The sequence below is a fragment of the Enhydra lutris genome, unplaced genomic scaffold (genome assembly GCF_002288905.1).
Source record: "Enhydra lutris kenyoni isolate GAN:26980312 unplaced genomic scaffold, ASM228890v2 scaffoldscaffold30, whole genome shotgun sequence".
Classification (NCBI taxonomy): domain Eukaryota; kingdom Metazoa; phylum Chordata; class Mammalia; order Carnivora; family Mustelidae; genus Enhydra; species Enhydra lutris.
This window is the reverse complement of record NW_019154114.1, coordinates 10295631-10322129: the sequence shown is the minus strand read 5'-3', so window position 1 is coordinate 10322129 and position 26499 is coordinate 10295631. Positions and strand designations below refer to the sequence as shown.

Genomic DNA, 26499 nt, shown 5'->3' with positions numbered 1-26499 from the left:
AGGAGCCTGGGATGGAAACTGGCTAGACTGCAGGTCCACGACTGTGGGAGCGGTGCCGTGTGTTCAGTCGGCCTGAGTCATGTTTACACAGTGTTTCTACTGGGGGCAGCACTCACGATTTAATGGTGAGTGAAAGGAAGTTAAGATACAGAAGCAGCATCCAACACATTTTCAACTGTTCTCTCTGTTTATAAAAATAAATCTGAATACTTAAGAACTTGCGACATTGTACAAGTAACCACCTCGCACCCCTTGGGCCTCTGGGTCTTCAGCTGTAATGTGGGATTGGTTTGAGGACTAAATGACTGAAAACATGTCAGTGGGGCCCCTGGGTGGCTCAGTCGGTTGAGCAGCCGACTCTTGATCTCAGCTCAGGTCATGAGTTCAAGCCCCGCTATGGGCTCCAGGCCGGGTATGGAACCTCGTTGGAAAAAAAGCAAAAACATTTGGAGCATTTTGCCAGGGCCCCACCTGCGGTGAGGTCCCCAGTGTGAGGGCTGCCGCCAGGTTGGTGGTGGAGATCACCATGATGGACCGTATGAGATCCCACCTCTTCGTGTTTGTCTGTGTTTTCTAATTTTATCAGTAGATATGCACCATATTACAACCAGGGAAAGGAATTGTTGCTCTTTGTTTGATTTTCTTGTCCCTCGTCTTCTCTCCCCAAAAGAAAGGGCATCAACTAAAGATTGAGGGGGCAAGTTAGAGCTAGCACTGCCCCAGCGCTGTTCTCTCAGAGGCCAATGCTGCGGTGTGTCATTCCAGGTGGCCCCAGCAGATGGCTTCTCTGACCTCGCCATGCAAGTGATGACATCTCCGTCAAAGAACTACATCCTCTCTGTGATCAGTGGGAGCATCTGTATATTGTTCCTGATCGGCCTAATGTGTGGACGTATCACGAAGCGAGTAACACGAGAGCTCAAGGACAGGTAGAGCCACCTTGACCGCCAGAGGAACTACCTGTCCAGTGCCCGGTTTGTACAGCCCTCCTGTATAGTGTACCCACTCACCTCGTTCTTCTCAGAGGTGGCACCAACACCCATGTTAGAGCAGCCGCAGGTGTCCTCTGCATTGTCCCATCTCCGACTTCGCCCGTGTCCATGGTGCCCTCCTCCTCCTCGACCATTTCGTGCAGCAACAGCAGCGGGCCGCTTGGGTTATTGCCTGTATTGGCAAATTTGGGTTTGCCTGCCTGTAGGCAAGTCTCTCTCATACCAATGGAACTACCAGTACTTCCAGAACCAACTTACCTGACCTGCAACTCGAATGATTTTTAAACAAAAACAAAAACACCAAAAAAAAAAATTTTTAAAGAAAGAAAAAAATGTATATAGTAACACATCTCCTCCAGGCGTGACTTGGGCAATGGGGTTATTTCTTCTGTGCGACTAGAAAGCGAAGGCAGGACTTTAAGGGAAAACACACCACCCAGTATGCTGTTACTGGGATGTCTTGCTCATTTCTCAAAAGCACCTTTGGACCATGTGGGGGCCATGGACTTCACCGAGGAGTGGGAAACCACTAACCAGCCTGCTCTGGGTCTTGTTTTCTTCTGCTGAAACAGTGATGCCTTCCAGTTCCCACCTTAATAGAGCCACTGCTGGTCAAGACACCTCGGCCATGAGTATTCCTATGATCTCCTCACTTCAGTGAAGTAAAGCAAGCATGAGCTTCCCCAGGCCAAGGGTGAAGGGTTGGGGAGGAGATTGAAAGTGTGTGAAGCTGGTTAGTCACTTATCTGTGCCGAGAGGCTGGACCCTGAGTCCCAGGGAGCAGGATAGGATCCCAGGCATCTTCCTCCTCCAGGCTAGCACAGGACTCAGTCACATTTGGACTGACCCTGCTGGGGGATAGCAATTGTTTTAGAAGGCCTGCCGGCAGGCAGTGACCACACCACAGGAGGGAGCTCAGGGCGGGAAGGAGGGGCAGGGATAGATTCACTTTGCTTTATGTTTCAGGCAACAGTGCGGGTCGAGACAGTGGCTTATAAAGATTTAGCGTGGTCTCAGGGTGTGACTGGCCGTCCAACCTGACCCTTCTGCAGGCTCAAGGCCATCTTCCCAGACAGGTTCCCTCATGCCTCTTTGTGGAGAGGACTTGGAAAGTTACTGTGTTAAAAGATGGAGCCTGTTCTCCGTGGTTGTTTTCCTTTCTGTCCATTTGCCGTGTACACCCACTGTAGTAGGCATTGGCCAAATGTTGTACTTTGATGATTCATCAGTCTTTCCAGAATCTGAGCTTGATGGAAGCAGTCTTCCTGGCCGTCCTCCCTCGTCCCTCCAGTGTGGGATGACAGGCTTGGCGTGTACAGGGGAGTGGTGCAAGCATCAGAGTGCAGCCTGGCACACCTTGGTTTGCGTTTGGGGCCTGGAGTCACAGTGGCTGCACAAGGGGGCGGCATGTACAGGAGGAGATATATTTATATAATATATATTTTATTAACCTGTTAGACGTCCACAGAGTATTATAAATCACGTGCCTAAACTGTCCACATAGACCATGGCGCCCTTCCTTGCCCTGCCCCTCGTTTGCCACCATCCACGTGGGCTGCGGGACCTACACCACATTTGTCTCCCCTGAAATGCGTTCGATACAAAGTGGGTCAGTGTGTGGGTCAGTGGATTCAAATTACTTCTTGTCTAATCTGACTGACATGTATTTGAATACTGTGGTTTTCTTCTTTTTCTTGTTGCTACCCTTCCTGGCGGCAGTGGGGTCCAGAAACCAGCTCTGTTCCCCTGCCTGGGGTACTTTAAGTCACCAAGGGGAGCTGCTAAGCTGCTTGGTCCCCTCATTCATGCTCTTCGGGTCTTCCTGATTCTCAGCACCTGTCCTGCGATCGAAACTCTTGGAGTCCGGGCAGAAGCCCCCTACTGCCACCATTGTGGCACTGAATTGGGCTGGTCCGCATGGTCCACCTCCAGGAGTCCCCACCTGAGCTGTGGGAGCTTGGGAATGAGAACTGGGGATGTCGTCTAAACGCAGGCCCCCACCAACGTGTCTGGCATGGCTTGCAGGATAGAATAAACGTTCACCGTTTGGTGAGTGTGCGGGTGCCGCTTTCCATCTGTACATTTTCCCTCCCAATGTGTGTAAAACATCTCCACGGTTTAATGTGTCTTGACATTTTGGGTTTGTCTTAGTTGTCTCCAGCAAATCTGGAAGCCTGAGAAGGAGTTTGATTCTTGAAGCATTTGTCATATTTAGAAATAGAATAAAAGGGATAATTCTGCCAGTGTTTTCAGTTGCTTGTTGCTAGAAAGCATTTCACCATCCTGCTTGGAGTAGTTTCAGGTGACCCGTTCTTCAGAGTCCCAGATAGTGTCCTGAGCAGTTTCTACCTCCAGGGGGCCCAGCACCATCCGAACCTGCAGCTCAGCTGTCTCCGTTCTGTCCTTCAGTGGAACAGCACAGGTGCTGTGCCTCATGGATTGCGGCCCTTATGGGTCAGTCGTGGATCAATCAGCCAGTCGAGAGTAGTCGAGAAGAGGAAGCCGTGGCCCTAGTGGAGGAGCCGATGATGGACCTTGTCCTTATTTCTTCTGGTGTCTAGCCCAGATGGTAACAAGCATCAGGTGATTGGCGGGGGATGTCCCCCAAGGTCAAGGCTTCAGGCAGTTGCTGCAAATTACAGTAGCCAGGTAACTCATCTGGCCTTGTCAACTCACTCTGGTGTCTCAGGGAGTCCTACTTCATGTGCTCCACGACTCTCGAGAGCCAGGAGGTTACTTTCCCAGGCTGGAGGCTCTGCGGTACAGGAAATCAGAAATACGGGCAGGCTGTCAGGAACAAGACTGTTCCCTCTGAGTGTCTCTCACAGAAGGGTAGCTCTGAAGGTGAGACCTTTACTCTGGTGTGTCCCTGGCCTCCTCCTGCTCTTGCTGCTGTCCTGAGAAAAGTCTGCTAGCAAGACATGCTGAGGCGGGAGCAGAGTAAAGGCTTTACCCTTTCACCCAGAGTAAAGGTTTACCCCAGCAGGAAAGCCTTCGTCTTCTGCATTCCCTGGACACCCCTTGGCTGCCACGCCCTGTGCTGTGTGTCCAGTCGGCTTGTTCTGAGCCGGCCTGTCCTTGGAAGCCAGGGATTCTGGTACTCGGCAGGCATCGGCTTGAATTCCCTGCAGGCCTTCCGCTGTCTTACATCCTGCACTTCCTTTTCTGGGGGACAGTGAGCAGCTCTGTGGGGGGAGGGGGAGGGAGATTCTGCTTTCCCAGAAGAGGTGACAGAATGATCAGATTTCACTTCCTCCCATTTCCCGAAGTCACGTAATAAAAGAATCCAGTAGTAAAGAGGTCTGTATTACCCGTTTTTGTATCATCAGACAAAATGGGAAGGAACTTCTATGCCGGCTTCTATTTTCCCAAGAGAAGATTCACTTTCATGTGTGCGTATGACTTCCAGAAATGTCTCCCATCCTCCCCACCCCCAGGCTGTGGTACAGCTTCTTTCCCAAAGACCCCACTATAGTGAGTCATCCAGGGAGAGGTGGATTGCTTCGTGGGACAGCCTCCTTACTTAGCTGGTCTCAAGTTCTTCTGAGGAAAGGCTTTCATTTCCTGTTTCTTGCCCTCTCCCACCAAAAACTACCCACACCCTGAGTACAGCTTATATTCGGTGAGCAGATAATGGAGAGCCACAACGCCAGCCAACCCAGCCCGACACGTTCAACCTAAATTTTGCCATAGAACAAAGAGGAGACAGCTGTTTGAGTTGTGTGCAGTTAGGGATATAATACTTACATTTCAGATTCTTATAAATTTGAGAAACCTGGCAGATCCTTTTTATTTCTTACCATTTGGACGGCACGTGCCGTCCAAATGGTAAGAATGCAGCACTCCAGTAGCCTGAGTTTCTCCTGGGCCTTTAGGGACTCCCCTCTCTTCACCTCTTCTCTCCTGGTCTCAATTCCCAGGGGCTGTGGACCCAGACCTGATGTTCTGGCCTGCCTCTTTCTTACTGTCTCCCTCTCTCATCTGTCTTCGGTCAGCCATCTCTCTAGTACTCTCCTCTTGGTCCTCCTCTCCATTAGGACCAGGGTGACCTGTTAACGGCAGTCGAGTTCAAAGGGGAAGCCCCCTTCCTGCCCTCACCTCAGACAACAGATAAGTCCTACAAACCCAGACTGACTTTTCAGAGTGACCAGCTTCGCCAAGCCATCTAGTGAGGTCACCGTGGAGACCCAGAGACTGTTCTCGTCCAGAGCACAAGGTGGGACTCTCTGCTTGGACTGGGGTGACAGGATCCTGATGGCGGTTTCCTCTCCTCCCCTTTCCCAAGATCTGTCACCACACACCATTAGGGATGTTGGGATACGGGCAGTAGAGAAACCTGGCAAGGAGAAAATTCAGATAGTGCCTCTATGTTCTGTTTTTGCCTTCCCCCATCATGGAATTGACACCTGGACCCCAGAGCCCAGCAGGCCTATGCCAGAGCCGGGGAGGCAGGAGCGGGCCTCCGGGGCAGGCTGCCGTACACAGGCCGGAGTGGCCTGTGCAGCGCTGGGCCACGGCAGGCTTCCCCAGCGGCTCCCGTGGCTCAGCGTACCCAGGTCTGTCCCAAGCAGGAAAACAGACTGAACAGCAGATGCTGTGCGAGATCTTAGGCCTTGAACTTTTTTTTTTTTTAAGAAAGAGAAAAAAAAGTAAAATTAACAAGCCTCTTTTGTAAATGATTTTTCTTTCTATGTATAAATTCCGGCAGTTCCTTGTTTTTACATGTTCATGCTGTGTAATTTTGAGATGTTACTGAGATCCTGAACATAATGTGCATTTTTTTCTGTACAGATGAAATGGGAGAATTTAATAAAGAGTTTGCAGGTTTTTACTTGTGAAATCTTCTCTGGTGACTGGGAAGACCCCCAAGCCCCCTGCTCTGCCAGGAACGGCAGCGCAGCTGTGCTGTGCGCACCCACTGCTCTCGCCGCTGACTCACCGCATTTGCTGGCGTCCTTTGTCTCCTCGGCTGGGAAGGTCAGGCAGAGTAGGACGCAGGACCTTTGGAGGAGAGCCAGAGGCTAGATCCAAGGTTTTCTGACTGTCGGGCTGAGGTGCTAGGAATGATTCATTTGACGAATGTGTTTAAGGCACAGGCTAAGGCTCTCCTGGGGAGAGCTCATAGCCGGGACCTGGCCTTACAGATGGCACATGTGGATAGCACCAGTGGCTCACGGCCACCTTCCCACTGGGGCTAGAACTAGGCAGTGTTTCTTCTCCGTGCCCTACCCGGTCCCCGTTGGTCAGCACTCGCCTCCCCATCCCAACAGCCTAGTGACCTTTGTGACCCTATTCCTGAGCCTTCTGCCTCCTCCACTGTCAGCAAAGCTAATTTGCATCAGGGTGTTATGGAGTCCTCGCTTTAAGGAGTTGGCATGATAGCAAGGATTTCTCAAAGTAGACATGTGTGTACTGGGATTCAAGTGCTGGGATGCGCAGTGAGATGACTGGGGGGTCCTGGGATCAGGGTTTCTTCTCAGATCCATTTCGGCAGGTGCCACAAAGGTGTAGCTTAGAGGCCAGGAGAAGGTGAAGTGTAAAAGAAAGGCGGAAGAGGGCTTGGGGGCCTTTGAGCCTGAACTACAAACACTATGTAGGGAGCTCTGGGCAGCCATCACCCTGAATGAGAGGAGTCTGGGGCCAGATGCTCTAGAGTCCTGGAAAGGCTGCCGCCCTGTGGTGTAAGCGTGGGAAATGAGGGGCTGGGTTCAGGCTCCTTGTCACTGGTATTCCCACAGAGGAGAAGTGGGTTACCTTGCCCCACTGCACCTGGCCCCTCGAGGGGACACTACTATGGTCATGGGGACCATGCTGCCTTAGCAATCTGATCGAATTCCCCTACCGTAAAATTTTGTGTAATATTTCTGATAAAAGGATCCTTGACCAACTTTAATCCTCAGAGGCATTTGGCATTTGTTCTCAAAAGGGGGTATAAGAAGGGGCGCCTGGGTGGCTCAGTCGGTTGTGTCTGCCTTCGGCTCGGGTCATGATCCTGGAGTCTCGGGATGGAGCCCCACATCTGGCTCCCTGCTCAGCGGGGAGCCTGCTTCTCCCTCTCTCGCTCCGTCTGTGTTCTCCTTCCCTCTTTCAAATAAATAAAATCTTTAAGGGGTGGGGGGTGAGAATGAAAGGATTTTAACCAAAAAGAGGAAGACCTCAGATACCCAACTCTCAAGCAGATAAAGAAGTAAGAGAGGGGTGCCTGGGTGGCTCAGTTGGTTGAGCAACTGCCTAGAGCTCAGGTCATGATCCCAGACTTCTAGGATCGAGTCCCGCATCAGGCTCCCAGCTCCTTGGGGAGTCTGCTTCTCCCTCTGACCTTCTCCTCTCTCATGCTCTCTCTCATTCTCTCTCAAATAAATAAATAAAATCTTTAAAAAAAAAAAAAAAGTAAGAGAGGGTTTGTGTGACCCGGCTTTCTCAGTTGGTGAGCAGCAAAACATGATTGTCTGCCTCAGCCATATGTGTTTCCCTCTGACAAGCCAGATTGGCTTTGGGACCTGTATGCCCATCAGGCTCCAGGCTGGGGTGGCTGACCTGTCCCCAGAGTCTGCCGACCCTGGACAGGCCTCCCCAGGGCACTGTTGGTCTTGGTCCTAGGATCCCACCTTCCTTGCCCAGAACAACCAACAGCACAGCAGTATCTTCTCAAATTTCCTGTATTTATGGAGAAATTTGGGTAGTCTGGAAGAAAAAGGGGCACCTATAGGGTAACAAAAGACAGCAGACTAGAAGGAAGATGGCTGGAGTAAGGAGGGAGGGTCCGGTACACAGGCAGCCCCTCGGAGGACGTGGGACCCACTGGGACTTGGCCTCTTGCGCTCTGCAGCCCTGGCAGGAGGGCACCTTCTGCCCACTTGCGCCCTGGAACCGAGGGCTGCTCCTTGACCCTGTCGGGTGAGTGGCTTCGTAGGGTGGGCCCAACGGCAGCGATTCCTCCAGAGGGCAGCCAAGATCAGGCCATAGATCAGAGCTGCACCCAGCAGTCCCAGGTAGCAGCTGGCCGCAGCAGTGAGGGTCTGTTCCAGCTCTGCTTCGAGGGAAGGGGCACAGCGTGAAAGTCGGACCCACTGCCCCCCCCCGCCCCGCCACCCCCCACGCTGCCTCCTTCTGAAGAGGTCTCTCTCGCTCACTTGATCCTCCGGGAGGTTCTATTACTCCCCATTTTTACAGATAAAAAAGTTAGACAAGATCTGTAAGGGCAAAGATGGTTTGGACTAGGGGTGGTAGATGGGTGGGTGGATATGAGGCCAAGAAAAGGTAAGACTTACCCAAGGGGCCACAGAGAGTTGGCAGAATTGGGACTAGACCCCGGTGCTGTTGACCAGGTGGGTCTACACCCTTTCCAGCCAGAATCTGAGGGCTCACCTCTGACTCTGCATGGCCCACAGGAGCTTCCCAGACCCTCCTGCAGGAGGGCCCCTCTGATCTCTGAGCTCTTGAATATCCTGTGTTCCTGCCCCTAAAGCCCTTAGGGCAGTTTTCCTTGCATTTTATACATTGGCTCAGTGTCTGACCAAGCCTTCTAGACTCAATAATGTTCAGACTGTTCCAGTCATCTCTCTGCCCTGGGAAATACTTAGTACCCCATAAATGCTTGCTGAAGGGGTCGTTTTCAGTGAGAAGTCACGGCCTTGCTACCTCGGGGGTCCAGGTCCCAGACAGTGTATGGGAGTCCATACCTAGACAAGTATGTCCACTCTTCTCGTGAGTCTCATTCCCATTCTTCAATTCCAGCCTTCTGCAACCTGGAACAGAGGATGGTCTTCAGAGAGCTTCCCTCTGCTGTATCCCCCAAAGGAAATACAGGCATTCACCACTAGAGAATGGAGAAGCCAGGAGTGATAGAGTGGGTGTTAGGGCTTTGGGGGTAGTTGGTCCCATGTCACTGCATAGGCTCCAAAGCCAAGTCCAGGCTTCACCCAGAAGCTGGGGCAGAGCCAGGGTTCTTGGCCACACACAGCAGTGCCTATCTTGATCTAACAGTTTGCCAGGAGGGAACCAGTGTCATTGTTCCAGATGGTTGCATCAGGGGGCTGGAGCACACCCCCTAGGGCCTCTGTTCTCACCCTGGCCACAGGGCAGGGGCAGCACAACTTCTGAGACTCCAGTCTGGTGCAAGCCTCGGCAAGTCACAGAAATTCCTGCCATCTCCTGCGGCAGCTGCAGCCAGCTGACCACGGGCTCCCCAGCTTCTCCAGTGGTGTCCTCATCCTCCTGGTATTGGCCTTTCAGGACCCAGGAGACCCTGAGAGGGTCAGGGTTGTGTCCTAGGGCCACACAAAGTACATGGAAGGGAGGGCCAGAGGCTGGGATGAACAGGCTCAGCTCAGGTGGCTGGAGAGCTGGGGCTTCCTTCCTAGCTGCAGGGAATGAAGGGAAGACGGATGTCACCCAATCCCACCAGCCTCTTCCAAACTCCTAGTCCATATGCATCTCCTTCCCTCTGGGTCCTCTGGAGACACTTCTTCCCTTCCTCTACAGCCTTCCCTTACCATTCTCGGAATCTACCTTCCCCAACAAGCTAGCCTTCTGGCCAGAATATGAGCTCTGAGCTTGTCTCTGCCACCCACTTGTCATCCTCTGGGCCTCCAGTATCCTTCCTACAGAGCAAGGGAAAGGAATGGATTTAATGTTCTTGATTAGGCTTCCCCTCCCGGGCCCAGAAGTCTGGGCCTAATGTGTCTGTGTCCATCCCCAAATGCTCCCAGTCGATTCCACCATCCAGAAGCTTGAGGCTTTTCTCTGGGGGCCCTCTAGGCTTCTGGGCCTTCCTTCCTTTCCACTGGTCCCTACTGACCAAGGCTTCCTCCAAGCGGGGTTCCACCATCTGCACCTTTCTGCCCACTGCCCCCCACTCCACTGCAGTCTGACGAGGGGCACCAGATCCCTACACTCTTAGACTCACCCTGATAGAGCAGACGGGTACCTTCTCCAAAGACATACTGGCCTGAAAACCACAGGGCACAGTAGTAGGTGCCCTCATCGGCAGGACTGGCATTGCCCACGGTAAGGAGTGCGGCATTCTTGGCTGGGTCCATCTCCGCCAGGAAGCGAGGATTCACACCTAAACCATAGGTTGGGGGCATCCCTTCTTGCTGACTTAGCAGGAAGGTGGGGCCACTCCCCACCAGCTGCTGGTACCAAGACACGACATGAGCGCTGACAGGGCTGCCCAGCACCACACACCAGATCTGTGGATTGCCTTGTCCACTCAGCACAGAAGACTGAGGCTGGAACAGAGAGGGCTGGGAGACCTCTGAGGCACCTGCAGAGGCAGAGGAGATAGTGACCCGCTCGAAACAACTCAATGGTCATTTATAGACACTGTCAGCTCAGCCTAGCATACGGTCTTACTAGAGGACCATTTGACAATACCTGTCAAGACTGCAAATCATCATACTCTCTGATCTGGCAATTTTATTTCCATAAATTTATCTTATGAAAATAATGGAACTCATGTATGGGTATATCTACAGAGATGAGTATTACGGTACTCATTTGAATAATGAGAAAATAAATATAATTAGAAGAGGTTACATTTTTAAGCAAGACACCCAAATGATGCAGTATTCTGCAGTTCCCCCCAAGAGGAAAATGTAGAACTCCCGTTTCTGAACACAATGGAGTAGTTGGCAGCCAAATAATGTTCCCTATGAAAATAACTTAGGAAAGCCAGAGAACCAGGTGATATTTCAAGTATAAGAGAGTTACAGAAGCAACAGCATCCAGAAGGGTTAAGGTTATGGAGAAGGGAGAACCATGGAGATGCAAAGTGACTATGTTCAGCCCCTTGCATTTGCTGATTCTGGCAAGAGGTTAAGGGTCCAAGTTTTCCCCAGGCAGAAGGGTTTTTACAGTAAGACAAGAGAAACTAGCAGAGGTTTTCATAGTCTCATAGGCTGGAGTGACAAAATCGAAGGCTTGAGAAGCCTCAAATATAAGTTCAGATTTCATGCCATTTTCTGAAGTCTGAAATTTTTACAAGATGGGAACCTTAAAAGCTAAGCCCAAACCTCTGTAAAGCAGAGCAGAACTTTGCAGAGTCACAGTGCTGAGAAGATAAAAGACCAGACTTCAACCTCTCTCAAAAGGAAAGACCCTGCTGTATACACCAGGATTTCAGTCGAAAACCCCAAAGGGGTATGCCCTAAGAACAAGGCAAGTGAGAAGTAGATGGAACTCTATTAAAACTGCTTCCTGTAGACTTCCAACTAATTATAGAAGGAATTCTGGGATTGGCCACCATTTGACAACCACCACAGTAATAATTGCTCAGGCAAGAAGCATCAATAGATGAGGAAGAGTTTTGGGCTTTTGGTTTGGTTTGTTTTTGGTATGTGCTTTGAAATCGTTAGCTTCATAGATTCTAAATATTCCTGCCCCAAAGTACTTGTTAACTACAGAGAGAAAAAAAAATAGTAATTTATAGTGGAGAAACTTGGCAGACACATTCTAACCACATGATCAAAATTAATATCAGCAGGAATGGGGCAAATAGTCATCCTGTACCTCCTGATATAATACGACCTCCTTTCTGTGGTATTCCTGTCAAAAATGCAAAACCTGAATCTAATCCTGAGGAAACATCCGACAAACCCAAGCTCAGAACCCAAGTTCTACAGAATAACTGGCCTGCACTCTTGTCATGAAAGGTGAAGACTAAAGGAACTGTTCCACATTAAAGGAGACAAAATAAAGAGATATGGTAACTAAATACAGTGTGATCCTAGACTGGATCCTGGACCACATTTTTTGTTGTTGTTCTAAAGAATACTGGAGAGAGAACTGGTGAAATTTGAGTTAAGATTGGTAGGTTAAGTCCCATATTAATGTCGGCGTCTTGATTTTTTTTAATTTAATGAGACTTTTTTTTTTAAGATTTTATTTATTTATTTGACAGAGATCACAAGTAGGCAGAGAGGCAGGCAGAGAGAGAGGTGGAGGCAGGCTTCCTGCGGAGCAGAGAGCCCGATGAGGGGCTCGATCCCAGGACCCTGGGATCATGACCTGAGCTGAAGGCAGAGGCTTAACCCACTGAGCCACCCAGGCGCCCCTAATGAGACTTTTTAAATTAACATTTAATGTGGTGTTTCACGGGTACAGGGGTTCTTGATTTTGATTAATGTACTAACTTTGTTACACTAAGACTGATGTCAGATATAATGAAAGCCAGAAGACAGTGAAAAGACATATTTAAAATTCTGGGGTGAAAAAAAAACCTGCCAACATAGTTTTTTGTTTGTTTGTTTGTTTGTTTGTTTGTTTGTTTTCCTAATGAAAACTGCCTCTAAAATAAAGGTATTCTCAGATAAAAGCTGAGAAAATTTGTCACTATGAGACTTTCACGAAAGGAATCCTAAAGGGTAATCTTCAGGCAAAAGAAAAGTGATCCTAGACGGAAATAAAGAAATGCATGAAGGAATGAAGAGCGCTAGCACAGGTAAATATGTGGTTAAATATAAGAAACAATGTCTGCACAAAGCACTACAAATGTCTTTAAAATATATATTGACTTAAAATGTCTTACCAGAACAACACAAAAGGTGGGAGGATACAAGTGAAGTTAAAGTACTCTAATATCCTCACCATACTGGAGACGTGATCAACATAATGTTATATTAGATCATGAAGTCAGAAATGCATATTTTAATCTGTAGGAGTAGCCACTAAAAGAATAATAAAAGAATGTGTAACTAGCAAGTTTTTTTTAAAGATTTTATTTATTAGCAAGTTTCTTTTAAGATTTTTAAAATTTATTTGACAGAGATCACAAGTAGGCAGAGAGAGAGGAAGGGAAGCAGGCTCCCCACTGAGCAGAGAGCCCGATGCAGGGCTCGATCCCAGGACCCTGAGATCATGACCTGAGCCGAAGGCAGAGGCTTTAACCCACTGAGCCACGCAGGCGCCCCTAATTAGCAAGTTTTTAGAGGAGGGAATGATATTTTTTAAAAGAATCCAAAAGAAGACAACAAGTGGAGAAAAAGGAAGAAGAAACAAACAATAGAGTAGATATAAACCCAAATATATTAGTAATTATGCTAAATATAAGTGGAATAAATTCTATGATTAAAAGACTTAGAATGGATCAGAATCTAACAACTATAACCTGCAAACCAAAGATACACCCTAAATACTAGGACATCAAAACATTGAAAGTAAAAATACTAATATAACTGGTATAGTTATACTATCAGACCAAGTAGACTTTAAGGCAAGAAATAGTATGAGAGATAAAGATGTACACTTAATGATATAAAGAGGTCATTCTACCATAAACCCAGCTATATCATATAATCATATTAAATGTAAGTGGTCTAAACACCTCAACTGAAAGTCTGATTAGATAAGAAAATAAGCCCAACTATATCCCATCACAAGAAACCCACTTAAAGACAAAAATATTTTAAAAGAGAAAAGATGGAAATGAGATACTATGCTACTATGATTTAAAAAAAAAAAACACTGAAGGAGCAGTTTCAAAAGAAGATAAAGCTGATTTCAGGACAAAGACTATTACTGGTGATAAAAACTTTTATTTCATAATTTTAAATAACTTAATTCAACAAAAGAATTTAACAATCCTAAACAGTCATTCACATAATGGAGTTTTAAAATAAAAGAAGCAAAAGTAATAGAACTGCAAAGAAAGGCAAACAGATCCACAATAAAAGCCAGAGATTTCAACACCCATATTTTAATATTTGATAGAAGTACACAGAAAGTCACTGGGAATAAAGATGACTTGAATAATACCATCAAACAACTTTTTTCTTTATCATCAACCGATTTACTAAATGCTATTTATAGAACAATCCACTCCAACAACTGCCAAACACACTTTCTTTTCAAATGTCCATGGAACTTTTATCAGTGTAGATCACATGCTGAGCCACAAAACAAGTCTTAATACATTTAAAAGGATTCAAGTCACACAAATAATGTCCTTGGACCATAATGGAATTAAATTATAAATCAGTAACAGAAAGATATTTGAAAAGTTTCCAAATGTTTGGAAAATAACATATCTCTAAATAACCCTTTCAAAAAAATGCTTCAAAACTCGATTGTACACTTTAAGTGAGTGAATTGTCTAACATGTGTACTTCACAGAAGTTGTTTCTAAAAACACCACATAGGGGCACCTGGGTGGCTCAGTGGGTTAAGCCGCTTAATCTTTTCCTCTCTCTGCCTACTTGTGATCTCTGTCTGTCAAATAAATAAATAAAATCTTTAAAAAAATAAAAAAATAAAAAATAAAAACACCACATAAGGATGGCACCTGGGTGGCTCGGTGGGTTAAGCCTCTGCCTTCAGCTCAGGTCTTGATCTCAGGGTCCTGGGATCAAGGCCCATGTCAGGCTCTCTGCTCAGCAGGGAGCCTACTTCCCCCCCTCTCTCTGCCTGCCTCTCTGCCTACTTGTGACCTCCCTCTCTGTCAAATAAATAAATAATAAAAATAAAAAATAAAAGCATAAGGACTGGAAAGGAAGAAATAACATTTTATTTGTAGACAACCTAGTAGTATTCATATTAAGTTTTTAAGTGTATAGACTATTAGAATCAATAAATGAGTTTAGTGAGGTCACTGGATATATGGTGAAGATAGATAAATTGTATTTCTACAATAGGTACAAGTGGACAGTGAAATTAATAAAATAATACCTGTGATAACATCAAAAACATCAGATACCTAGATAGAATCTAATAAAAATATGCAAGTTCTCTACATTGAAATCTACACATATTATTTAAAAAATTGTGAAAATGTAAATAAGTGGAGGGATACACTATGTGTGTGTATTGAAACATTCAGTATTTTAGTGGTCATTTCTTCCCAAACTGGTACACAGTGTCAAAACAGTTCCAATCAAGCCCCAGCGGGTCTTTTTGTGGAAAATGATGGCTTATCATTCTAAAATTTTTATGGAAGTATAGAGTTCTAGAATCTCTAGGGCAATCTTGAAAAACAGCAAAGCTGGAGGACTTAAACTACCAGGAATCAAACCTTTAAAGGACTGATGTTGTGCAAACGGTTGTGCTATTAGTGCAAGAACAGACAAGGGGTCAGTGGAACATGGGACGGAATCCAAAACACGTATAGAGTTTTATGACAAAGGGATACTGCAAGGCTATGGAAAAGGGATGGTCCTTTCCATCAATGGTGCTGGGTCAACTTGATATGCACAAGAAGTGAATTCTAACCTCTATTCTTCCTAGATTACAATGAAAAAGCAGTTTCAGCTGGATTGTATATCTAAATCTGAAAGGTAAACCAGTAAAGCTTAGAAGAAAATATAGAAGAATATCAGCATAAATCTGAGAAATCTTAGTAGGCAAAGATTTCTTAAATACAACGCCAAAAAAAAAAAGTCAGTTATAATGGAAAAACATTTATTCAAACAACATTAACATTGGGAGCCTCTGTTTATAAGAAGACACCATTAACAACAGTGAAAAGATCCACGGAACGGAGGATACTCACATATATAACTAACAGAGGAGTTCTATTTAGATTATATACAGAACTGCAAACCATTAACAAGAAGTCAAATAAACCAACAGAAAAACAAACAAAAATCCAAACAGGCCCTTCACAGAACAGGATGTCCTAAAGGTCAGTACACGTGAAAACTCGCTCACTCCCATTCTTTTTTTTTTTTTTTTTTTTTTTTTGTCAGAGAGAGGGAGAAAGCAAGCACAGGTAGACAGAGTGGCAGGCAGAGGCAGAGGGAGAAGCAGGCTCCCTGCCAAGCAAGGAGCCTGACGCGGGACTCGATCCCAGGATGCCGGGATCATGACCTGAGCCGAAGGCAGCCGCTTAACCCACTGAGCCACCCAGGCGTCCCTCACTCCCATTCTTCATCAGGGAGACAGAAATTAAGACTCCAATGAGATCAGACACCTGAATGGCTAAAACGAAACGTTCATTTTGTCAAAGATGTGTAGCAATCAGAATTCTCTTCCATAGGTATGTGTCTGTCTCGGTTCTTATCCCCAAATCTGAAGGAAATTTTAAAACCATTAATAGCAGTAGTGTGTGGGTTTGGAATCGTGGGAGGTCTTACACCTCTTAATATTTCTACCCGTTTAATTGTATTTTTCCGGCTTTACTATTACAGTCAGAAATGAAGTTTCACATTTGGAAAAGAACAAGCCCTCTCTCCCACCACACTCGACGACCACAACTAGTATGTAATAGGATCTCCTGGCCTTCATCTCTCCCGACCTTCCTGCAGCACTGACCTTGACCACTCCTGTGCCAAAGCCTTGTCTGCCCTCAGCACCCGCACCTTGCCCTTCTCTTCTCCCCTCCCATCAGTCCTTCCAGTGCCTCTGACTTAGTCCCTCCCATCTTTCCCTCCCCTTCTCTCCTGGCTCCTGTACAGCGCACCTGGGGTAGCTCTTCCCTGAGGACTCAGTTTCTCTCTGCTCTCCTTTCCACAATTAGTGCGAGGAAGATTCCCCACTGCCTCCATTCCCCGACCTCGGAGTTTCCTCAGCCTGCCGACGAGTCTCCATCTCCAGGTTCTGCCAATCCTGTCACCCAGCTCTCCTCCCTTCCACCAAAGCCTCCCCAGCCTGGGTCACCTCCTGCCTCCGGGATGGCCCCCAGCCTCCCACTGCTCCTGCTGATGCCTCTGTCCTGCCCCAGCCCATCCTCCTGCCAGGAACTCCGCCACTGCCACCAGATCCACAGCAGCTCCCAGGTCAGCTCCCCATCTGCTAGCTGTGTGACCATGGACACCTTAGGTAAGCCTCAGAGTCACTGAAAAGTGAGGGTTGTAGAAGCTACCCCACAGAATCATCATAAAGATTAAATGAGATAGTCTAGCACACAAGGACTGCTTAATCAATGTCACGAATTTCTACTATTTCTGTTCAGCTCCTTTGGACAGCACCCCACAAGGGATCCGTCCCCCAAGTACCGGTCCAGACCCTCTCATCCCTCAACTGCCCTTCCCAAGGCCCTCTGTCCCCCAGCCACCCCCTCAACCCCCCACCTTCTCGGAGCCCTCTTGTCACTCAGGCCTCGGTTCACCACAGGCGCTGGGAGTGTGGGGGTCCACGGGGCTGTGCACCAGCCGCCCTCCCACCCACAACCCACTCCTTCTAAGCTCCGAAACCAGGGTCTGTCCCTTGGGCAGCCCTCCACCCCTCTAAAACGGAGAGAGAGACCTAAGTAGGCTCTGGGACAGGGAGAAGGGGCGACCTCACCGGAGACAGAGAGCAGTAGCCAGACACACAGGGCGCAGCCCCGCCAGGACGCGGGTTCCCTGCTCGAAGCCATCTCCGTAACCGCCCTGGGTCTGAATGGAGCTTGCAGCGCCTCTCAGACCGAGCGCTCCCTGAGGCCCCAGAGCCGGGGCTTGGGGTCTGCTTCCTCCCTAGGTCTGGAGGGTGGGGGGCAGACACAGGCGCAGCGCAATTGCGGGCCAACCCCAATATCCGGGTCTCTCGGAAAGCCCCTGGGGGCGTGGGGGTGGGGCATCTGAGTGTTAGGTCGAAGCTTAGAAGATTACTCGGTTTGCAAGAAACAGAAACCCAGATACAACTGGTTTAAGCAAAGGAGATGGCCCCTAAAACACGTCTTGAGGACATCCCAGCTTCAGGAATGGCTGGATCCGCAGGCCTGGACGTGATGTCAAAAACACATTTTCCTTCTCTCCTTTCCTTCTCTTGGTTCTGCATCCATCTTTCGGTCTGGTTCTCAGGCAGGCTCTCCACTTGTGGTGGACAGATGCCCACCAGCACCCAAGGCTCCTGTTGGTCTGCATAGCCACTCCAGGAAAAAGGAAAATTCTCCTTCCTATTACTTAGAGCCCAGGTCCAAGGCTGATACTGGTTGACCTAGCCTGGTTCATGCATTTGCTCAAGCCAATCACTGTGATCAGTGGGCTGGCCGGGCTCTCTGGAAGCTGGGGCTGGGGGGCGGGGTGCAATTTCAGCTGATCTTTTGAGGACTTCAGGTCATAAGACGGTGGTTCTCCAAGGAAAGCTGGATGCAATTCCCAGAGGGTCCTGGGTAGGCATTTACCTGTCCAAAGGGGTTTATGTAGCAAAGAAGGAGGGACCACTCCTGCCCAAGAGAGGCCCCTCTGCAGGCCCCTTCCTGCTTCTCAGTTCACTAGCCATGTCCCAACACCCACAAACAAAGCCTCCACCTCATTGTGTTGCTCTCTAAAGGGCACCTCTGCTTTCTGATGTGTCTTAAGAAGTGGGGAGCTGCTTCTCCTGTGGCTCAGGGAGAAAAGGCCTGATGTCCTGCTCACCAGAGCCCTGAGGCACACTTCCCTCCCAGAGACCAAGAACTCATGGCTCTGTGATCACAGTCAAGATAACAGTGGAGTTGGTCACTCCCTCATCTTGCTTTCGGGTTGGGTTCCTGGGTGGATGTAGCACCGCCCGCTGTAAAGTACTTAGCACACACCTGGTTGAAACACCTGCTGAATGAGGTAAGTTGTATTTGCCAAGATGGCGGCCACAATGCATCTCACCCTACACACCCTTCCTTTTTTCCACTGTAGTACTTGTTTTGTAAGTTGAGATATAATTGACACACAGTAAACTCCATGTATCAAAAGTGTACAGTTTGGTAAATTTTGTCATGTATATGCCTGTGAAATCATCCCCACTATCAAGATATTGCACATATCCATCAACCCTGAAAGTTTCCTCCTGCAAACTTTGGTGTGCTTTCTGTCATCACAGGTTTGTTTCTATTCTTTAGGTTTTTATATAAATTGAATCACACTGTTCCTGCACTGTTTTGTCTGGCTCCTTTCACTCAACCTAATAACTTGGAGAGCCGTCCACGCTGTTGCATGTATCACTGGTTCATTTTTATTGATGAATTGTATGTCACTGTATACCAAATTTACTTCTCTGTTCACTTGTTGATGGACATTTGGGTTGTTTCTCATTTTTGCTAGTTCAAATAAAGCTGCTGTGAACATACACTTTCCTTCCCCTCGGGCGGTTACCTCCGAGTTGCATGGCTGGGTCATATGGTAAGTGGATATTTCACTTCCGAAGAAACTGCCCAGCCCTTTTGCAAAATGGCTGTGTGAGAGCATCCTTGACAACACTGGGTATATTCAGTCTTTTTGTTTAGAGATCCTGGTAGGGGTGGTTTTAATTTGCATTATCGAACAACTAATGATGTGCTTGGGCTGCCATGTTGGGGGAAAGCCAAGCAACAGCAAGCAGAGCCTATGTGCAGGGGTTCAGCTGATGACTGGCCGCCGCTGGGGACCTGTAAGTAACCCTCAGATGCTTCCAGCCCCTAGCCTTCAGGCCACTCCCATGGGTGCCCCATGGAGCAGAAACAAGCTGACCCCACCAAGCCTGGCTCAAATGACAGATTCCTGAGTAAAACAGATGACTGGTGTCTTAAATCCCTGTTGGGGAGGTGTGCCGTGGTAGATAGCCAAAACAGTGAGTCCACTGGGTGTGATGCTCGTATCACCACTGACCTAGATCTGTTCATCTACCCATGGGTTTGTATTTGTCTTTTCAACAAACTCGCAGCTCCTACAAGACAGACATCAACGCTTCGTTTCTGGAATCCAACCCCTGAGCCTGGCTTCTGACTTTCATTGCTTCTCCAGCCGGGTCTCTGCCTTCGATCCTCGGACCCGTCACCTTCTCTTAGCCACCTCTCTGAAGAGCCAGGGTAGAGGTGTGGAAGAGCTTAGGCTCTCCCGTGGGGCTGCCTGGATTTGAATCCTGTCTCTGTGATTTCTAAACTGTAAGAAGTTAACCAATTCTTTAAACTCTCTGAGGCTGAATTTCATCTTCTACAAAATGGGAACTGCAGCTACTCCCCTGAGAGTAGTTATGAGTCTAGAACGATCTGTGTAAAGAACTTAGCAAACTTAGCCTGGTCCCTGCTGCTGTTATTTTTACTAGTGCTGTCTGAGGACTGTCTGGATATAAACATACCCTCCTCTTGTTCCCTCCCAGGGGGCTTGTCTGCCCAGCTCCTGGGGGAACAGCCTCTAGCATGTGGTAGGAGGAGTCGATTGTTCTAGATGTTTTACAGACATGAAACCACTTGGGTTTGTTTGTTTTTTTTTAATCTGGATTCTCTCCTTAGAGGTAATGTATTGCCAGGCAAAATGTTCCGCCCCTCTGAGCCAGCTTCCTGTCCCCCGAAATGGGGGTAACGCTGTCTCCCAAACAGGGGTGAATGTAGGGATATGTTATAAGACACCACCCTGACACAGGTCCCTGATAAATTAAAACAAGTTAACACTAGTAACATTTAACTACTTAACACTAGTTAACACTAGTAACATTTACCCTGTGATACAGCAGGTAACTAATTATTTTGGAAGGGAAACAAGGGTGGGGTCTGACTTGTTAATGTATATTTTCTGGAGCGTTTAAATTTTTGGATGACCTATATTGTTTTAAAAATTAAATCTATATTTTAATAACAATAAATTTATTAATCAAAATTTAAACCTGATACACTGTGTGCCACATAAATACTTTTATTGCAATTTATAGGTGAAGAAACTGAGTCACAGCCAGTCACAGCCAGCCGAAGCCAAAACAGGATGAGAGCCCACGTCTGCCTGATTCCAGAGCCCGTGGCCTTCCCTTGCACCTACCGTCTCCTTTCTGGGTAAGTAGCGCTTTGGTGGTCAGGCGACATAATGGCTGGGAGTAGCTTCCTGGTGAGAAGCTGGCCCATGCCTGATCCCCCCTGGGCTTCTGAAGATGGGGCATCTAGCCAGGCAGTGTTCCAGCGAGGAGTCCTAGCCGCCTCGCCTTCCCATGTTTGCTCCTTGGTTCCCCATCCCCTGGACAGCAGTCATGTCTAGGACTGAGCTGGCTGTTTCCGAGGTGCCGACAACTACCCACCACCCCCTCTCTCCCAGGTTCCGTAACTCAGGGTCTCGCATGAGCAGTGGCCCCATCCCCAGAACCCAAATGGGGGCATCCATAGGGTTGGGGAAGTTTGGGAGGGCTTTAGCAACCCCTTAATCTCCATCCACCCTTTCCCCCTAAATAATGAAACAGCTTCACGATAAGTCCTCGAACCCCCGTTCCTGACACTCTTCACTCATTTCTACCAGACATACCACATATGACCGTGGCCACTGGTGAGAGCTCAGTTTTCTGACTATGTCTCTGCTATAGCCTGCCTCCTGTTGGCCCTACAGAAATTCAAACCAAGTATTCCAGAAACAGCTACCAGAAACAACTGCATTTTTTTAAAAGATTTTATTTATTTATTTGACAGACAGAGATCACAAGTAGGCAGAGAGGCAGGCAGAGAAAGGAGGAAGCAGGCTCCCTGCTGAGCAGAGAGCCCGATGTGGGGCTCGATCCCAGGACCCTGAGATCATGACCTGAGCCGAAGGCAGAGGCTTTAACCCACTGAGCCACCCAGGCGCCCCACAACTGCATTTTTTATTTTTTTTTATTTTTTTTAAATTTTTTTTTAAAGATTCTATTTATTTATTTGAGAGAGAGACAGTGAGAGAGATCATGAGCGAGGAGAAGGTCAGAGAGAGAAGCAGACTCCCCGTGGAGCCGGGAGCCCGATGCGGGACTCGATCCTGGGACTCCGGGATCACGACCTGAGCCGAAGGCAGTCGTCCAACCAACTGAGCCACCCAGGCGTCCCACAACTGCATTTTTAAAAAAGATTTTATTTTTTTGACAGACAGAGGTCACAAGGAGGCAGAGAGGCAGGCAGGGGGCAGGGGAAGCAGGCTCCCCGCTGAGCAGAGAGGCTGACATGCGGGGCTCAATCCCAGGACCCTGAGATCATGACCCGAGCTGAAGGCAGAGGCTTTAACCCACTAAGCCACCCAGACACCCCGACAGTTACATTTAAAAAAAAAATTACATAGCTGTGGGGCGGGGGTGGGCTTGGCCCCATCATTTTGCACTTGGGGAAACTGAATGGGGACAGGCAAAGACCTGCCTCCGGACAGTAGTGGCCCAGGCTCTCCCAACTCCCAGTCACCCACCAGGGCCCTTCTACCTGAAGGCCCTGCCCCTTGCAGGGAACTGGAAAACAAACAACGACAACAAAAATAACACTCTACCTCCAGGGCTTATGAATGTCCCTGCTAGAGAGGAGAAGATGGAGTGAGGGTTAGGGTTAGAGTTAGGGTTATCTGGCAATCTGGTTAGCACCAGATTCATATCAAAAATGAGGGAAGCCTAAATAAAATCTTTAATAATAAAAAAAAAAAAGAGGGAAGCCATGGTTATTCCATAACAAGGCCCTCTCGAGGCCAACAGGCAGACGTCCGTGGGCCTTGGGCACTGCGTGTGTGTGTGGAGTGAGGGCAGGGAGAATATTATGGCCGCATTTTTTGAGTCTTTCTGAAAAGGTTAGGTCTAGTCACTTAGCTGTGCATGGTAAGAGACTTAGGAAACAATGAAAGAAAGAGCCGTCCTAACTCTGATGTAGGAGTTTCTCAACGTGGGGCATCAGCTTGTCTGGTGAGAGCAGCTATCCTCAAAGGGAAGATGAAACAGATTTTGCTCAATGACACACTATGGACATAACTGTTCAAGTGTCTCAAAGTGCTCAGAGGAGCACCAGGGACACGGATAAAATTACCTTTAAAGGGAATAGAAGATTCTGAGACAGGACCAGTGTCAGGTGTGAAACAGGAAACCCACAGACCGGAGCTGTTCTAGCTGATCCTTCCGCAGATAAAACCGAGTGGCTTAACGCCCTGATCTTGGGCAGCCATTAGAGCTTCAGCCCAAACCCCACGAGGAAGAAAAGCAGTTTTCATTTTTTAAACAGAGAAACTTAAAAAACATTGCTTTAACAAAAAAAGCACACATACATTATGTCCCCAAGAATTGTATAAAAAAAGAAATGGTAAACATAAAGTTTTCATTGTGAGTAAATGTACCCCCACCCACCCCCAACAAGCCACCTTTAAATAAACATTGAACTCTGGTTAATGACATGAAAGCCGAGCTTCCCTAATGGAGGAGAAGGTTCCTCACAAATGGATTTTCCAGCAAATGACAGTTATACACTTTGGACAAAATACAGAACACAGTGACTTGAGAGCTCTGAAGAGTGAAACAAAGCAGGAAATTTTTAGAGGGGAGTCAAAACTCGGAGCAGCAGCCTGAAACATCCAGTGCTGAACCTCCAAGAGTAAAACCCACCCAGTTCTTTCGCAGAAGGACCCCGGCTGCTAGAGAGTGAGGAGGAGCCTGAGAAAGGATTGGTCAGAGAAGGAGGATGCCTAATTCCAGTGAAAACTCACCCAAATCTGGCTGACCTCAGAAATGTGCATGGTGGGGGTGCCAGTGATTCCAGACTTGCCAGCCCACATCAACTGGGTAGCCAAGACACAGGCGCTTCCAGGTGTCCATGAGAGGTAGGAACATTGGAATCTGTATATAACGCTGATGACAATTTTTTTTTAAAAAGTACACTTTGGGAAAGAGTTGGGCAGACTCTTAACGAGTGAAATATATATTTATATGAGCCCCAGAAATTTTACTCCTAGTTATCTGTCTGGGAGAGACAGACACGCACGTCCATACAAAGACTTGGTCACAAGTGAGCACAGCACCATTCATAACAGCCCCAAACTGGAAACAACCCACGTGTCCCTTGAATGTTGAACGGATAAACTGTATATGGCCATAAAATAGAATACGTTTCAGCCTTAAAAGGGACTGAACTTCTGTTCCTTTATTGAGTTGTCACTGACAGTCATGGAACAAATTTGTGACTTGTGCTACAACACGGATGAACTCCAAATGCCTTCAGCGAAATGAGGGAAGTCACACAAAACGCCGTACGTTGTGTGATTTCGTTGGTAGGAAATGACTACAAACGCAAATCTCTAGAGGCAGAAGGCAGACCCATCAGTGCTTGTCTGGGATGGGGCTGGGGCCTGACTGACTAGAAACGTCCATGAGAGAAGGTTACAGGTGATAAGGACATTCTGAACCCAGATTGCGGTGATAAGTTGCACAAATGTATAAATCGGCTGAAAATCATCCCACAGTACATATACAATGGATGAAACTCCTGGCATGTAAAATAGATCCCCATGAAGCTGTTTTAAAAATGACAAACGGTAGGAAACACCAACTCCTTTTGTGAGTCCGGCATTACATGGACACCAGAAGCAGACAGAGATAACACAAGAAAAACATGTAGGGTGAAGAGCACCTATGTCTCCATTTACTTTGAAATGTACCAAAACCAAGACAGATGAATGAATGGGTGCAGGGATGGCCAGACGAATAAAGAGGTGACAAAGGTTGTTCAGTAAAATGGGAGGTTCTAGCATTAGGTATTTGGGGGTTCGCTGCAAAATTCTTCCAACTTTGCAGCGCCTTTGAAATCTTGAATAATAAAACAGAGAACGGGAATGAAGTCATAGCACGTGACACGGCTCAGAGGTGAGTATTTTTTATGAAGTCAAAGAATGTAAACAGCATTGATTTCATCCAGAAAAGAGGAGAAAATATTTAAAAACTGGGAGGCAGGGCACCTGGGTAGTTCAGTCTGTTGGGATACGACTCTTAATTTTGGCTCAGGTCATGGTCTCGAGGTCATGAGTCGAGCCCTGCATCAGGCTCCACATTCAGCAGGAAGTCTGCTGGAGATGCTCGCTTCCTTTCTCTCTGCCCTTCTGGTTCATGCTCTTTCTCTTTAAAACAAGAAAGGAAGGAAGGAAGGAAAGGAAGGAAGGAAGGGAGGGAGGGAGGGAGGAAGGGAGAGTGGGTGGGAGGGAGGAAGGAAAAGAGAAAAGAAGTCTTAAAAAAAAAAAAAGAGTAGTTCACGGAGCTCGAACAATTTTGCTGTACTACCAGGCACATCCTGGAATAAATGTACATCTAGTACAGGTCCTTAGTAAACTGGTTGGTCATGATAAGCTCAGTTCAAAGGCATTAGCCCCAGTGGCACTTGGAGACTGGAGCCCAGCTTTTTCATAAGCATCTGCCTCACAGGTCCTTTGCTCCTGGAGCTTCATGACTCTGTTTCCCTTTGGGTCACTGAGTGTCACTCATTCCCCACAGTCTCCCACCCATTAAGGTGCCTGGCCACGCAGCTCACCTTGCAAGAGTAAAAAAACAAACAAACAAAAAAAAACTGTCGCGCTCTCAAAATTGTGTTCTGAGCCAAGTATTTTATCAACATTATTTGAGTCTTGCCAAAAAAAAAAAAAAAAAAAAAAGAAGGAAGGAAGGAAAGGTGTCATTGCTAATTTTCCAAGCAAGTAGACAGAGGCTATGATGATTAGTTTTACGTGTCAACTTGGCTAGGCCAGGGTGCCCAGATATTTGGTCAAGCACTAGTCTGGATATTCTTGGGCAAGTGTTCTCTAGATCTGACTAACACCGAAACTCATAGACTGATTAAAGCAGGTCACCTCCTCTAACGTGGGTGGGGCCCATGCACTCACTTCAAGGTCTTAAGAAAAGGACTAAGATCTCCAGAGGAAAAAGGAATTCTGGCCCCAGACTCCCCTCAAACTCAAGACCTCGACATCAATGATTCCTGGGGTCTCCACCCTGCCTGCCTGTCCTGCTATTTCAGACTTGCCAGCCGCCAAATCCTCCAGATGAATCTCTCTATAGAGACGCACATGCTACATACCCCCCCCTTCTCTATAGTCTGTACTGGTGATGACTAGAGAGGAGGCTCAGGGAAGGTAACGTCCCAGGGTCACACACCAAGGGGGAGGCAGTGCGGGCATTTGGACCCAGGCCAGGTCAGCTCCAAAGTCATGTTCTTAACCAAACAGGACAATGGCCCTTTCACCCTGGACTCTGGGGAATAAGTCAGATGATGCCCCAGAGCCAAGTGTTTGAGGTCCCTAACTCCACAGACCCCTCCAGGGGAGGACAGCAAGACAGAAAGGGCACATCCCTCTTTTCAAGGCTGCACAAAGGAGCCTCTCCTCAGCCCCTCCTGAGTCACGGGGGCCACATCGGTATTCCCTCTCAGGGGGAGATTTGATTGATCTGATTTGGGTTTCTGGTTCACCCTGAGGACCTGCACTCCAGATGCAGGACTGGAAGGCCCCAGGGAAACCTCAATTCGTGTGTCACAGCGCCACCTACTGGTCAGATTGAGGGGCAGCTGCAGTAACCAAATGCCCTCTGCTCCCAGAGGCCAAGACATTATCCCATTTTACAGATCGGCAAAAGGAGCTTTTGCTCGAAACTTTGCCTCATTTGCTCAACCATGTGTTAGCTGCCAGGCACGATACTAGATGCTGGGGGTTCAGAGAAACCGGTCCTTCTTGGAGAGAGTGACAGAAGGCGTAGGGGGAACTACCAGGAAAGACAGAGGTGGAAAGAGTAGAGGTGACACGTCAAAGGGAGGCCGGTTGTCGTGGGAAGGAAAGGCTGCACCACCATCGTGGTGATGGTGGGAGAAGGTTTTGAAATTCTGGAGGGGTCTGCCAGGCTGACATGAGGGGCCTCGGTGGCATCATTTGATTCTCAATTCAGAACTCTTCCCCAAGGACAGAAGGACAGGTGC

General features: G+C 47.7%; 2 protein-coding genes across 4 annotated transcripts in view; one reads left to right on the top strand and one right to left on the bottom strand.

Annotated features, from left to right (window-relative positions):
- LOC111152991 (golgi glycoprotein 1) overlaps positions 1 to 5850 on the top strand; it is a 163894-nt gene extending 158044 nt beyond the window's left edge. The window contains exon 25 of one of the 2 annotated variants that reach the window (XM_022511784.1): positions 766 to 5850. In XM_022511784.1, coding sequence (XP_022367492.1) covers positions 766 to 933 — 168 coding nt within the window. In that variant the 3' untranslated portion in view covers positions 934 to 5850. The remainder of the gene's footprint in view (positions 1 to 765) is intronic. The other variant, XM_022511783.1, reaches the window with a different exon arrangement.
- A 1791-nt stretch (positions 5851 to 7641) lies between these two features.
- On the bottom strand, positions 7642 to 17445 carry LOC111153031 (immunoglobulin alpha-2 heavy chain-like). 2 transcript variants are annotated; one of them, XM_022511837.1, is made up of 5 exons: positions 17211 to 17445; positions 9901 to 10260; positions 9062 to 9262; positions 8675 to 8740; positions 7642 to 8022 (listed from the first exon to the last, which is right to left on the bottom strand). In XM_022511837.1, the coding sequence occupies exons 1-5, from the start codon at positions 17281 to 17283 to the stop codon at positions 7721 to 7723; spliced, it is 1002 nt and encodes a 333-aa protein (XP_022367545.1). In that variant the 5' UTR covers positions 17284 to 17445; the 3' UTR covers positions 7642 to 7720. The 2 variants fall into 2 exon arrangements, with proteins under 2 accessions (XP_022367545.1, XP_022367544.1); XM_022511836.1 differs by having other exon boundaries at positions 9062 to 9355; positions 17211 to 17444.
- Between the last annotated feature and the right edge of the window lie 9054 nt (positions 17446 to 26499).

What these genes read in the sequence shown, in the direction of transcription:
- LOC111153031 (XM_022511836.1), bottom strand. Translation starts at nt 17,283, where the DNA reads ATGGCTTCGAGCAGGGAACCCGCGTCCTGGCGGGGCTGCGCCCTGTGT. An exon ending in GCTACTGCTCTCTGTCTCCG is followed by an intron (nt 10,261 to 17,210) that starts GTGAGGTCGCCC and finishes CTGCCTCTGCAG; the next exon opens with GTGCCTCAGAGGTCTCCCAG. An exon ending in GAGTGGACATACTTGTCTAG is followed by an intron (nt 8,023 to 8,674) that starts GTATGGACTCCC and finishes CCCTCGAAGCAG; the next exon opens with AGCTGGAACAGACCCTCACT.